This window comes from Petaurus breviceps, unplaced genomic scaffold (genome assembly GCF_028583685.1).
Source record: "Petaurus breviceps papuanus isolate PSGF00001 unplaced genomic scaffold, PetGlider_PUasm1.0 220, whole genome shotgun sequence".
Taxonomy (NCBI): Eukaryota; Metazoa; Chordata; class Mammalia; order Diprotodontia; family Petauridae; genus Petaurus; species Petaurus breviceps.
This window is the reverse complement of record NW_027185876.1, coordinates 5,752,482-5,767,804: the sequence shown is the minus strand read 5'-3', so window position 1 is coordinate 5,767,804 and position 15,323 is coordinate 5,752,482. Positions and strand designations below refer to the sequence as shown.

Below are 15,323 nucleotides of genomic sequence, written 5' to 3'. Positions count from 1 at the left end.
TGGGCACAGTCGTGAGGAACATATTAAAGAAAGATTTCTCCCAAAAATGTTTGAAACTAAACAAGTTAGGAGGATGAAAAGGGATAGGCTTCAGTTATCTGGAAAATTCACTTAGGTGAATTTCAATGACAGGAGTTTGTATAATCCATCCAAAAGTCCAATGCAATGTTTGCGTTCCCCCTAAAGACTTCATCTATGAGCCACTGGAATGAGTATGAAGGGCATTCACTGAGTGAACCAAGGTCTTCCATCTTTCGGTAAAGGGAATCAGAAAAATATAAATCTGTTTCCTTTGATATTCACACATTTATTCATAATCAAATACCGAGATGAATAGTACATTGTTTCCACAAAGGTCAACATTTTCATTTCTTTAGAAAATCATATTTGGGTATATAAATAAATTCAGTTGCATATGCCAGACCCAAATAAACTCATCCAGAAAACCTGGGCAGAGCACCATCAAGGAGTGGCCACAGAGAGAGATTCTAAGGCTATTGGAAAGTCATGCCAGGCATATCTGCTCCTCACAGGAACACTGGGTAGGAACCTCAATTTTCTCCTCCACATCCTCAGACTTTAGCTCCGACCTTGATGGTGCAATGGCAAAATGGGTCTCAGAATCTGTCCAGGAGGGAAAAGAAGAGATTTGTAACTTAGGAGGTAGAGCAGAAAAAACAATGGCTCTGGAATCAGGAGGCAGTGACCTTGGGCAAGTCACTTAACCTTTTTTTGCCTCAATTTCCTCATCGGTAAAATGGGAATGATAATAGCACTTACTGCCCAGGGTTGTTGTGAAAGTCAGTTGAGATAATAATTGTAAAGCACTTAGCACAGTGCCCGGAATATAGTAAGGGCTATATAAATGTTAGTTATTATTATTATACCTCCCTAAGCTCAGTTTCCTCACCAGTAAAATGAGGGGGTTGGACAAGAAGACCACTGATTTCCCTTGTGGATCTAGGTATAAGGTCCTGTGACCTCCAACATGACTTGGAGCACAATAAACATACCAGACAGATTAAAGCCAGCTCAGGTAGAGAAAGGGAGAATGAGGATTCCCTTATCCCAGAACTTGACAAAGTCATGAGGAGCAACTCCAATAACATTTAAACATTTAATGTAGATTCTAAATCAAGCCAGGCCCCCACCCCCAGGGAGCATCATTGCCTTGACTATATTGTTATTACTCAGATACATCTGCCTTGGTATGTGCTTAACAAGCCTATTGAAATCATTTCTCCTTGAGATTTAAAACCTTCTGGTTATGTAACCACAAAGCTCAAGGTGTCCATATGGATGCCTCTCCTTAACTGTGCCTGAGTAGGGTAGGCACTCTAAAGTTCCACTGCTCTTCTGTGTTCCGAGAACAAGGCAGAGGAGTGGGTGAAAACTCCCTCCTTCCTCCTCCCCGCTGCTCTGGTCTGATATAAAGGGCACCTGGGGAATGAAGTGGCAAAAATATCCCTCCCACAGATGCCTGAAAATTTTCATTTTAAATGTCTCTCCAGATGAAATTCTTTCAAGTAGAGATTTATGTTAACAAACCTATCTTTCAAATTGCAAATATCTCTTGGAGAAGAACTCTAGAGTCCAAGAACTTGGGTTTGAGACCTAATCCTAGGCATAACTATCTACCTGTAAGATCTTGGAAAAGAAATTCTTAATCTTCCAGGGCCTCAGTTTCCTCACCTTTAAGACTATGATTTATGCTAGTCTGTTAGTGTCAATTGGTAAGAGAGGGATTGAAACACAGAGTGAGATGGTAAACTGCTGAGAAAGAGAATAATATAATGAATGCTTTCATTTAGCCAGAAGTTTCCAATAACTAGAAAACATCTTTCTTTGCCATTTATTAGTTAAATAATAGCTATTGTACATTTCCAACATCTTAGCTTCAGCAGAATAAACCAGGCCTATTCACACAGACCCCAGACTTGGAGCACTGCACCCAGAGAACATAATGCTAGTCTTCCTCATTGCCTCACTGGTCAGTGGAAAAGGGAAGGTGGGAATGTAGACTATAATGGCCTCTGAGTCCTCTTCCAGCTCTGTCTTAGGAGCCCATGTAATTAATATATCTGATTAAAGTATTCTGAATTTGTGTGCATTAGTGGGCTGGGGTAGCGGTGTGGAACAGAGACCAGTTGGGGCAAAGCAGGGATAGCCGGAGCATCATGAAGACCCTGAACTCTGGGAAAGGGGGAGCACCAATAGACACAAAACTGGGGAAGAATGGGAGGTAGGAGGAAAGTGCGTCAATTGCCTCCTTTGGGCATTCTGGCCAGGTGTCTGCTTCCTAACCCATCTTGTAAACCCTCAAGCCAGGAATCCAAACTGGCCCACAAGAGACTGTTAAATCTTCAATATGAGTATTTACATCTTGGAAATTATAGAGTTCTACCTATCAAGGATCAATTTATTTCTTTATTTATTGTTTAGACTTAAGAAAGGGATGCAGAAAATGTTGATAATACAAATTAATTCTAAAAGGGTCTCTTGTGCCCATACCAAATCTGGTTGTTAAATATTTACCTACACACCTCTGATCCTGACCACCAGGCTCAGAATTGGGCAGGCAATATCTCCTGCTCATTTATTGGTGGTAACATCCATTCTTCGTACTGTTCTGGTTACATGCTAGCTGGGCATGAGATAGTCTCCCTAGCTAGTCCCTTTTCTCCATAAGGACAAGCTGAACTCGTTGCTTTTTGGAACACTAGGCATACTCACCGATCGGAAGGCAATGAAAGCCAACAAGGGTGGTGATGGTTTGCTCCACTCTGCAGCCCTTCAGACACCTCAACACGGGCTGCACGGATGAGCATGAGGAATTTTCTCCTTGAAGGTAAATCGTTTTCTCAAGTCTCATGAATTGGTGCTGAAAGGAACAAGCTACAACCAAACCATCAGTGAGTTTCAGAGATTTTTCTCATTTTTCCTTCCTTACTCCCTGCTGTCTTCCTGCCTCCCTGTCCTTTGAGGTGATTTCAAAAGTCCCAGCAGCAAAACCCCGGTGGGCATGGCCTCCATGGGCAGAACCTTTGTACGTGCAACCAGCCCAGGGTCAGAACCAACACTCTGTGAGGCTTCAAACTCAGCCACATTGGGGCACAGGCTGGAAAGCCTTTGCAAAGTACTGTCTGCCTCCCTTGGTCTCACGAAGCGTCACTCTGTTCCTGTACTTGCCAGCCAAAAAGCCCAGATGCATGCAAGGCTCTCTTCCATGTGGGGTGGAGGCAGGAGGGACAGTAGTTGTACATGCAAAGGGCTTTATGATTTTAAAGGACCATAGAAATGTAGTTTTTATAATAATAACTAGCATTTACATAATGTTTTAAAAGTTTGCAAATTGTTTTATAGATAATAATCTCATTTGATCATCACAGCTATAATTCTTAGTTTACAGATGAAGAAGAAAAGTCAAGTGACTTGCCCAGGGTCACAGTGCTAGCCATTTTTTAAGGTGGGATTTGAACTCAGGTCTCCATGACTCCAAGTCAAGCATTCTGTCCACTGTGCCACCTAGCTGCCTTTCATTACGACAACCACTGTGGTGTTCTGAAAAGATCCCTGGATTTTGAATCAGAAGACCTGGGTTTGAAACACTGCCTCTCCTCTGCTTAAAATGATGGGATTGAACAAGCTTCTTCATCAGGTTCTTTATGATAATACTAGTAGAAGCAGAAACTAATGATCAATAATTATCTTTAAAGCTTGCAAAACACTTTCATGTGTTATCTCATTTAATCTTAACAACAACTTTGGGAGGTAGGTGCTGTTGTTCCCATTTTACAGATGAGGAAACTGAGGCTGAGTGAGGTTTAAGGAACTTGCCCGGGGACACACAGGTAGAAAGTGTCTGAGGCAGAATTTGAACTCAGGTCTTCCTAATTGTTATCACTGATATCCTATGACATTGGCAGAAACTATAATTATTGTTATTATCTAATATTTATATAGTGCTTTAAGGATTACAAAACAACAGATACATATATTATATATGCATACACATGTATAATATATTATATAGACATATATATGATATAAACCATATACTATGGTATATATAATATGTATTATATGTAGCAGATATGTTATATAACCATATATACTTATAATTATACATGCACATATATGATATATACCATATATATTATATGTATATATTAAATATTTATTATATGTGATTATATATTGATAATATAGAAATATATTATTATATGTTGCATGTAGAATATACTATAAGTGCAATTTATATATCAAACACTATATACAATACATACATATAATTATATGCACATATACATATATATGAATTCTCATGACTTTTAAGCACTTGACAAACCTTAATGAATAATAGTGACTACAGTAATAACAAACATTTATACAGTGGTTTAATTTATGTTGAGCTATCTTTGGGCACATTGCACATATGATTTCATCTGATCGTCCCAACAACCCTGAGAGGTAGGTACTATTATGATTCCCATTTTACAGGTGAGAAAACTGAGGCTAGATGGGTTTTAAGCAACTTGCCTAGGGACACACAGCTGGTATCTGAATATCTGAGGGAGGATTTGAACTCAGGTCTTCCTGTCTCTGCTATCCTATGACATTGGCAGAGAGAAACTATATTATTATCACGGATATTGTTCACTATTATTATTTTATTATAATATAATTAATATTAGCTAATATTTATAAGGTGCTTTAGGGATTGCAAAGCAATATCTAATTATACAACATATATATATATAATTTCTTAAGTACTATTAAAGTACTTAACTTTAAATAATAAGTATTACAATAATAAATACATAGAGTGATTTAATTTCTCTCTTTTTGGGTATTTTGTATATATCACCTCATTTGATCCCCCCAACAGCTCTGAGAGGTAGGACTATTACTCTCATTTTACAGGTGAGGAAACTGACTGAGAGAGTTAGGTGCCTTGCCCAGGGTGTCAGAGGAGGGATTCAACCCAGATCTTCCAGTGGCTCTCTACACCACACTCATAATTCAAGGGACCAGTTCTATGCGAGGCATAGTGCTAGGCGTTGGCATGCAATGTTTTAAAAAATGGCAGTCTAGGCTCCCAAGGAGCTTACAGAGAACTGTGCTGGAAGGATAACTTTGATGGTGGCGCGTGGGATGGATTAGAAGAAACTGAAGGTGAGGAGGGGAGGCTGATTGATTAGGAGCCTTGGCCAAGACTGGGGATAAAAGGTAAGGGAGAGTTGCACTGAGGTGACCACAGTGGGAAGGACAAGGAGGGGTAGGAAGTTAGAGATAATGGGACAGTCAAGTACACGAGATCTGTCAACTGATTGGTTGTGGGACCAATGGAGACAAGAGAACTCCAAGAAGACTTTTTGCTTTAATCACAAATTGTCTGCTATTATTGTTTTTATAAAAAGAGCTATCTCTTTTCTATGTGCCTGCCTGCTGAGACTGTAAGCTTCTTAACAAGGGACATATATTATACCTCTTTGCGTCCTCACAGTCACTAATATGTCATTTTTTAAAATTGGACTTCTGATTTCATTGTCATAGGGAACTCATGGGGAGAAGACGCCAACAGTTCTGTGTGTATTCAGTCTTTTTTCAGTCACGTCCAATTCTTCATGACCCCATTTGGGGTTTGGTTTTGTTGGCAAAGATACTGAAGTGATTTGCCATTTCCTTCTCCAGTTCATTTCACAGATGAGGAAACTGAGGCAAGCCGGGTTAAGTGACTTGCCCAGGGTCAAACAGCTAGGAAGTGTCTGAGGTTGGATTTGAACTCAGGGAGATGAATCTTCCTGACTCCAGGCCTGGAGCTCTATCTACCACACCACCTAGCCTCTATATCAATTGATAAACATTTATTAAGTGCACTGAGAAGCTAAGTCACTTCTCCAGAAATGTAAGTCCAGAGCAAGAACTAGAAGGTACTTCAGAGACCCTATTATGTTACAAAGCACATGGAGGTTAGATGACTTTCTCCTGGGTCAAACAAGAAGAAAGGGCCAACAGCAGAATTCGAATCCATCTCCTCTAATTCTAGTATCTCCTCCTGTGTTTCAGAGGGACTTGAACCCAGCTTTTCCTGATTCCGAGGTCAGCTTTCTCTCATACATCATGCTGCACCCAATGACTCAATAAATATTTGTTGAATGAACAATGAATGAATGCTGTCCCCCTCCAACTCTGAAATTTGATAGGTCTAAGAATTCTGTCCATGAGTGTTTCGAGAGCTCTCTTTGGGCCCTAGTATGAAAGAAATTAATAATAATAATTATAGTAATAGGAGTAGGGTGAAGTTGGGGGAAGATAACTGGCCTTGGAATTAGCAAAATCGGGCTTCAAATCCTCCTGCTGATACATATGTGATCTTCAGAAAATCATTCACTCCCAGAACCCTAATCAACAGTGTCAGAGTTAATGTCTCTCAAACTAGATTGCTTTCTCTGGAAAATGGGGGTGATGATAGCATCTCCCTTGCCAATGGTCATAGCAAATGAACTTTATGTTCTGTGTAAATGTTTGCTATTATTTAGTTGTTGTTTTCATTCATTCATTTATTCATTCATTCATTTATTTATTTCAGGCAGAAAAGGTACCAATCCAGATTGGCAGAGGAAGTTCTGTTCCTGGCACTCTTTCCACAATGAAATTGTAAGAATGGTCCAAAAGAAATTATAGTGATCACCTACATTTTTTATTGTACTTTAAGCCTTACAAGAGCTTTTCTAACAATCACCCTTTGAGGTAGATAGTGCAAAGTTCATTATCCACTTTTTAAAGACTATATGCCATTCTCTCTACATCAAAGCCAAGGCAGCCTAGGTTTAGAGATAAGCATGGGGTCTGGATAAAGCTTGTCTGGGTGTGTGTGTGTGTGTGTGTGTGTGTGTTATGCTTGTGCGTATTTAATAGAATGATATAATTAACTAAAAAAATCGCTGCTTGTTATAGGCCAGGCTTCTTCCCTCCATCCACACAAGTAATGGAAAGTCCACTTCAGCAAGCATTCATGGTGCTATGTGAGGAACCTGAGACATTTGGAGAGTATATTGGGTTTCCAGTCAAAGAATCTAGTGCTACCTAGTTCATGGGACTTTGGACAAATCGCCATTTCTTTGGACCTCTGTGTCCTCATCTATAAAATGGACTGAATGAGCTCCAAGATTCTTGCCATCTCTACATACATGATCTCATGAATACTACATGGGGAGACTGGAGAGAACACAATTCTTGCTTTCAGAGATCTGTCATTATTGAAGAGCCAAGTCTGGTGGATCAACCATGTATGCAGAGATTTTGTAACTGCTTGCAATACATTAGAGTTTTATTTTCCATGAATCAGAGAATCCTAGGAAGGAAGTATAAAGTATAAACTTATCTAGCCTCCTAACATCTGGCAAACGTCTAAACTATCCAAGACAGATGGTTGTCTATTCTCCTCTTTGAGATTTCCAAGGAAAGAGACTCCTTAATTGGACATTATAAAACTTCCTTTTTTGTGGAAGATGATGCCATAAAAATATAATATCTAAAGCAATATTATGTGTTAGTAAATCTCAATTGTGTTAAAAGCTATTTTTTTTCACTTTAGGCTGGGACCCAAGGTAGGTCTTCATACCTCTGGAGCAGGGACCATCTGTCAAAACCCAAGATCGAGCAAAGCTCACAGCATCTTTAGCTAGGTAGCCACTGGGCATCTGGAATTCCTGAATGGTTTCTGCATTTGCCTGTCCACACAAGCCACGCGTTTTTCCAATCATCCAGAAAGAAATATGGACCTGATAATTTATGAAGGAGAGGTCACATCACTGGAGGATGGGGAGGTAAAATGAAGAAGGAAATACAGGACATTATCTGTCTGTCTAGTATAGAGACAGTGACTGGTGAGTTTCCCAACCATTTGCATCATCCTTAATATCCTCCAAACAGAAGTGGATTGAGTTATGCAGCTGAATTATGCAAGTTGACATTAACACCTGAATTTAGTGGTCAGGTAGAGCGCTGACTTGGGGTGGGCAGAGACTACAGCACTACAGGTAAGGGTAGAGTCTACCCTTCAAACCCTTTCCTAAGGAGGAAGATTTCATAGCAGAGTATCTTCCTAAAGACCAAGGGGAAGAATCTCTTATTATTTCAGGTGAAAATGCTAGCCAAAAAAAAGGACAAAAATACCTTGCATGTTTTCCCATCGTAATAAAGTTTTTCAATACCATGCTCTGGTGCAGAAAGAGAGAATCCAAGACTTTCATTCTTGATGGACACAAGTGACTCTGAAAGATAAAAAGAGAAATTCAATGTGATCTTTAACAGGAAGGAAAATTTTATCCTTCAATTCAGAAAGAAGTAATAGTTAAATCAAGGTGCGAGACCTAAAACCAGCACAGCATTTTATGCATAATAAATGCTTAATAAATTTTTGTTGAGTTGATTTGAAAAGCTGAGTTTAAATTAACTGGGTTTGGATTTTCTTTTTTTCTTTTTTTTTCTTTTTCTTAAAGTAAAGAGCTCAAGGCATCTTGTGCCTTCAAATTACACACTCATTTAAATTCAACTGAGGTCTTTGCTGTGCCAAGGAATGGAAAGAAATACCGAGAATCATGGATTACATTAGCGAGAACCTTAAGATTAACCAACCCAATTCCTTTCTCAAAATCTCCCAGGAGGTCCCCTCATGACCTCTTGTATCAAAATCGAAGCAGCGGGCAGGCTACTTTGGCTGAGGTCATTTGTACTAATTGAAAGAACCGAAGGAAGGGAGCTCAGTTTCCAGGCATGAAAGATATCTGTGAATCACTGGATTATAGGATCAGAGCTCTAGGGCTGAGAGGGACCTCAGAAGGGACCATTACTTTACAGATGAGGAAACTGAGGTAAATCAGAGGTTCTCACCACCAAGTTGTGTCATGGTCTTAGCTGGCATGTTTCTCTATTTCTAATAAAGAGAAGAGAAAAATAAGGCCCAATAAAAGAGGACAATACTCACCACTGTCAGGGAGGATGATGCTTCCATTCAGGGGGGTCTCTTTGCTGTCCACCTGAAGCCAAAGGTATCCTTGAGCAGGATACATGTCAATGTCACTAGAAAGAGATAGAGGGGGAAAAGGACAAAAGAAAGAGATAGAGGGGGAAAAAAGAAAAGGAGATGATGGGGGGGGAGAAGGAGAGAGAGGAGTGAGTTGGACTGTTTAAACATTTGCTATAAAAAAAAATGAGTCCATGCCCCTAGTTCATCAAGGGGTGTTTTTTAAATGACGCTCAACATATGCCATAAGGTAATTGTAATAGAAAGAGCATATGCGTTTGAGAAGCATATGGAAAATTTAGCCCATCAGAATTTCCAAGTAGATGATTTAATAAGCTGCTTCCACATTTGTGGTGCATATAAAATTGTAATTCTCTCTCCATTTCTCAGGACAAACCAGAACCACTCTCAAATGACTGCAGTGACCTTCTGTTAGTAAAGCAGTTCTGTCCAGAAGCTTTGGAATGGCTTACTGATTGGCCAATTTGACATTGATGGCCTTTTGGTCAGCAGATCCTTCAGCTGTCTTTATCAACACCAGGAACCTCAGCTTGGAGCTAGCATCCTGGGTTAAGATGTGGAAGCAGTCAGCAAGGAAGGGATAGCTGTACTGGATTCCATTGAAGGTGGTGATCTTCTCTTGATCGACTGAACACTCAGCTGAGGGAAAAAGGGAGAATTTGTTCATTTAGGACCATGGCATTTGGACCTTAAAGGGACCTTAAAATTCCATGTAGTCCTATTTCCCCATTTTGTGGTGAAGGAAAATGGTGCCAAGAGTCAGTGATATGGTATGGTAGGTAAGAACACAAGATACCATTCAAACAGGGTTGGATCATGGATCAGAACACTTCTACTGGCAATGTGACCTTGGGCATTTCTCTGATCCTCAGTTCCCTCTCCTGTAAGATGAGGGGGGGAGGTGGTATCACCTTGAAGGTGCCTACCAACCCTAAGCCTATGGTTGTATAAAATAATTTGAGGAGGGAGAGGATGATGCCACTGAGGGGAGTCAAGAAAGGTTTCCCATAGGAGCTAGGCCATGAGCTTATCCTGAAATGAAGTTCTATGGGGCCCAAGTGAAGACATATTCCAGGCATTGGGCAAAGCCTATAGAAAGGCAGAGAGTAAGGGCATGGAGGATGATTCTGAAGCTATGATTCTAAGACTGGTCCTAGTGCAAGACAGCAGGTCTTCAAGACTGCATGGGACTGGGGAGGTTAGGTGGCTCAGTGAGCAGAGCACTGGCCTTGGAGTCAGGAGAACCTGAGTTCAAATCTGGCCTCAGATACTTAACACAAAAACTAGCTGTTTGACCTTGAGCAAGTCACTTAACCCCAATTGCCCTCCAAAAAAAAAAGCAAAAAACCAAACTGTATGGGACCTCAGAGTTCTTCCAGTCATACCCCCTCATGTTATAGAGAAGGAAACTCAGGTAGAAAGCAGTCATGTGATTTATCCAAGCTTACACAGTACACAGTCATATTCTGACTCAAAATCCAGTATTCTTTCTACAATACCCTGACATAATTTTCTTTTTTTCTTTTTTTAAAAACTCATTTTATGCATATATTTTGTTTTCATATTGCCTAAATTTCTACCTGTACTTTCCCCCTCCCAGAAAATAATTTCTCATAACAAAGCATTTGTAAAAGAAAAAGAGAAAGAGGAAGAAATTAATAAAACTGATAAATCCATCTAAAGAATCTTATGCTATATGCAATGTTCCACACCCAGAGACCTCCACCTCCGGAAAAGAGAAGTGCAAGGTGTCAAGATGGCACTTTCTAACTCAATAAATGCTAGTTGAATTAAATTTATTTAATTTGATAGATGCCACTGATTTCCATGGGAGGATCCCATAGGGCAGGAGTACTGCAAAGGTAAACCCTAAAACAAAGGTAAACCCCCAGAAACCAATTTTCTCACCTTGGAAAGTCTCCATAATGGAATTTGTGAGTTGTGCAAAGAAATGCCCCACCTGGGTAGGAAGCTTGAAAGCTGGTGCCAGCAGACTTATAGGGCATGGGATAGGTAAGAGAATGTTTTGTCCATAAAAAATAACCTGCCAATGAAAAAATGCAGCTAGGAGAACACTGTGCTTGGAGTCAGGAAGACCTGAGTTCAAATCCTGCCTCAGACACTGACTGTGTGACCCTGGGCAAGTCATTTTATCCTGTTTGCCTCAGTTTCCTCATTTGTAAAATGAGCTGGAGAAGGAAATGGCAAACCTCTCCAATATCTTTACCAAGAAAACCCCAAATAGTTTTACAAAGGGTTGGGCATGACTAAAATAACTGAACAACAACAAAGGAAAAAGAGAGAGTGGGTGAGAGGATCCCTTCTGGGAGAGGCCCCAATCCATGGTGGGCACACTTACATGAGGTAGCCTGATGGTGATGTCCACACTTCTGGGAGATGTGAGTGTCAGTACCAAGCTGGCCTTCTGAAGGGGATTTTTCCAGGCTCTTTCAGAGAATCCCAGTCTAGAGAGAAACCCAGGAATGAATGTATAAAACCTGGAAATGAGTAGAAAATATTCATCTATTCAATAAATATATATTAAGCACCTACCAAATACAAGACACTGGGAATACAAAGAGACAGATAGTGAAATGAAAAGAAAATTGAATTTGGAGTCAGAGAATCTGGTTTGAATTCCAGCTCTGTCATCTACTACTTGTCTCGTTTGGGGACAGTGATTTACCCTCTCTGGAACTCACATTCCCCAAACATAAAATGGAAAGTTTGCTCAGAGGTTCTTAAACTTATTTTGTGCCACGGACCTCTTTGCCAATCAGGTGAAGCCTATAGACACATTCTCAGAATTAATGTTCCTTCTGAAATGCATAAAATAAAATCCATAGTATTATAAAGAGAATTGAAATTATTACAAAGGGAAAAATATATTGAAATAAAGATGTAATTTGTTTTTTCCCCATCCAAGTTCACAGATGCCCTAAAAGGGGCATATGAAAGCAGTTTCAGCTTGGGAATTGGGGGGCAAGAAGTTGGAAATCATCTAGGCCACGATCCAAAAAAAATCTATAGACCAGGTCTCCACAATCATTTGTGACTCCTATCCCTTGTTAAGCCTAACACTCTCCAGTCCAGTCCTATTTGGGAAATACAACAGATAAAGAGGTGGGCATCTCACCATTTTCCCATTTCTGTGACCTCTGCTGAGACTTCTGGCCAAGCAACAGTCATTTGTATAGTCGAGTGATTAGCAAACTCCCGAGTCACAATCTCCCCCAAAACTTGATACTCCTGGCAATTCTGACCCCATTTTAGGGATGCCTGCAATGCATGAATGGGACAGGACATCAGCCTATTGGGACCTGGAATAAATGGAAACATCTGTATGTGTTGACATCTTGATGAGCCCATTTGTGAGATTTGTGGCTTACCATTGCCGAAGAAAAAGTCTCCAAGGTGATGTTAATGCAAGCTTTCCATTGGCTACTTTGGGTGAAATTAGTGACCCATAACTGGACCCCAGCTTTGGAGGAGGGCTTATTTGTGAAGATAGCAAACTGGAAACCATCAGACTTATGGTCACTGTATTCTACCCGAAATAATCCAGTTACTGTGGGTGGATGATTGTTCCCCAAGAACATCATCTGAGTTCAAGGAAAGAAAAGAGAGACTGGTGAAACTACCTTCTAGGATACAAAAACTCCCCTCACATAAACAATGGAGGGATATGCAACTGACCCATAGGGTAAATCATATATCTAGAGCCAGAAAGAACCGTAGAGCATCTGGTCCAAGTCTCTTGTTTTACAAATGAGAAAACTGAGGACTGGTGAAGTCATGTGATTAACCAAAGATTACGTAGTCATTAAATGGCAGAACTGGGAAATTAGCATAAAGATACATGTACCAATAGTCTAACCAATCAACTAGCATTTATTAAATTCCTACTGTATGCGAGGCATTCTGCTAAGAGAGATATATAAATATAAACGGACTCCCAACAAGGGCAAGGTGACAAGGTGAGAGATAAACAATTGAATTCAGATCTCTTGACTCCAAATGCTATGCTTTCCCCACTATTACCACGGTGTTTCCTCAGATTGGCTGATATCGAAAGTGATTTGCAAACCCTAAAGGGATATATAAATGCTATTATTGGATAGAAGAGGATTTTGCTGTAGGAGAATCACAAAAACCATTCCACAAGATAGGAAAAATTGTTAAGAAAATTATAAAAACCTAGACACCAATTTACAGTTCCTTTTTTGACTTAAAATAGTTCAGAAGATTTTATTAATTTTATTAATTTTTCAAGGTGATTTCCTAAGGCATAGTGGCAACATGGGTTGAGTTTGTCTGAGACAATCTGGAAGGGCTCTGCTAGAAAGCAATTCATACTAAGCACATTTTCTATCCCCAGGATCTTTTTGACAGTTCTTTGCATCCATCCTTCTGCAACCCATTGGCACTCACCATCTGGGTTAGCCTGGAAGGTGCCATAGGTCCTGCTTCGATTTCCAGCCCTATCTTCTCAACAGTAGTATCTGTAGAAGGTGCCCAGTACACAGGACATCAGGGTTCTTGGTTTCACATCCACCATCCCCATGAGGAAGTCATCTCTTTCCTTACCTGGTTTTGCTACAAGCCGAGCCTCATGTGTTCCCACTATGCGATGGAGAATGGAGCCTTGGAATGATGCAGCACTGAGGGATTTCATGGAAAAGTGGGACTGAAGACCCAAATAAGGCAGGCTGAGCCATGCATCTTGGAAATGGGCCTTTCCACTTTCGTCCTGGTGAAGCTCAGGCTTAGGGGAGTCAGAATAATTGGGAGGGATAGCTTCAGAAAGTCTTCTTTGCTATATTTAAACAAGGACATTTTGTAAACCATCATCAAGAGGCAAGTGATGGGACCAGGAAGAGTTATGAAGCAAACACTTAGTCAATAAGCATTTACTGAACACCTACTATGTGCTAGGCTGACTTGCAGTTCCTTGAATGTGACGTTTCCATGCTTTTGCATAGACTGTCCCCTTGTTCTACAATGTTCTGCCCCCTCAGCTCCACCTCCTGGTTTCTCTGGTTTCCTTGAAGATTCAGATCAAGTCCTGCCTTCCTCAAGAGGCCTTTCCGGAGGTCCCCCCCCCCACCTCCCCAGCAGCTAGGGCCTTCTCCCCTCAGACTGCCTTACGTCTCTTATGCATCTTTCTCCTATGGACAGAATTCTTTATTCAGACTGCCTCCCCTGCCCCTTAGAACAGGAGCTTGTTAAGGGCAAGCGGAGATCTCACCATTCTTTCTATCATTCCCAGAGCTTATAAGGCCCATGGTAGTAGATAAGTACTTAAAAAATGTTTGTTGACTGACAGGGTCCTAGAGACAAATACAAAGAAAGAAATAATTTCTCTGCTCTCAAGAAACTTCCTCTCAAATAATGTGTGTGTGTGTGTGTGTGTGTGTGTGTGTATTCCTCATCTGTCAAATGAACTGGAGAAGGAGATAGCAAACAGCTCCAGTGTCTGTCAAGAAAACCCCAAATGGGGTCACAAACAGTCAGACACAGCTCAACAACAATACCACTATATATAAACACACATGCATATAAGAAATATACACATGTATAATACAATATATAATGCATGTATAAAACATGTATAATACACACAATATATGTGTGTTGGGTCATATGTATGCATATATGTGAACAGAGAGACAAGAACTTTATTGTGCATTCATATGGGCATATGCAGAGATAAATTATGCAAACACATTTATATGTGCATTCATATGGGCATGTGTAACACATATGTATTTTATTAACATACCTACTTATCTCCTATTTATATATCTATTCATATGTATATGAATATGCTGCCCTCATATACATGTATATGAATATATATATACCCACATATGTTTGCATATGTGTATATTTATGTTTGTATGTATAGATACACATATACTTATGTCTCCCTATTATTCTACACACACACACACACACACACACACACACATACTTTTTATCCCTTCCACAGCTATGTTCAACCAGGTTGTTCCACTGGCCCTGGGAAGTCAGCTTATATGAATTAGGCTCTGATGCCGGCTACTCATTTAACTAGATTTATAATTTCCTTTTCAGTCATGTTCAATTTTTCATGACTCCTTTTGAGGTTTTCTTACCATATATATATATATATATATACACACCTGTGTATGTATATCTCTGTGTGTGTAGAAACATATGGCTGCGTGTGTGTATGTATATATGTATGTATGTTAACATATATATGGGGGAGAAGGAGAGAGAGAGAGAG

The 15,323-nt window shown here is 40.1% G+C and overlaps 1 protein-coding gene across 1 annotated transcript in view; it reads right to left on the bottom strand.

Moving 5' to 3' along the window:
- Nucleotides 1-505: 505 nt before the first annotated feature.
- LOC138166096 (vitellogenin-2-like) overlaps nt 506-15,323 on the bottom strand; it is a 65,630-nt gene continuing 50,812 nt past the window's right edge. The window contains 12 exon segments of the mRNA XM_069094522.1: nt 506-624; nt 2,734-2,895; nt 7,628-7,787; nt 8,182-8,279; nt 8,993-9,087; nt 9,505-9,691; nt 10,961-11,096; nt 11,412-11,550; nt 12,189-12,331; nt 12,442-12,654; nt 13,484-13,554; nt 13,640-13,868. Coding sequence (XP_068950623.1) covers nt 506-624; nt 2,734-2,895; nt 7,628-7,787; nt 8,182-8,279; nt 8,993-9,087; nt 9,505-9,691; nt 10,961-11,096; nt 11,412-11,550; nt 12,189-12,331; nt 12,442-12,654; nt 13,484-13,554; nt 13,640-13,868 — 1,752 coding nt within the window.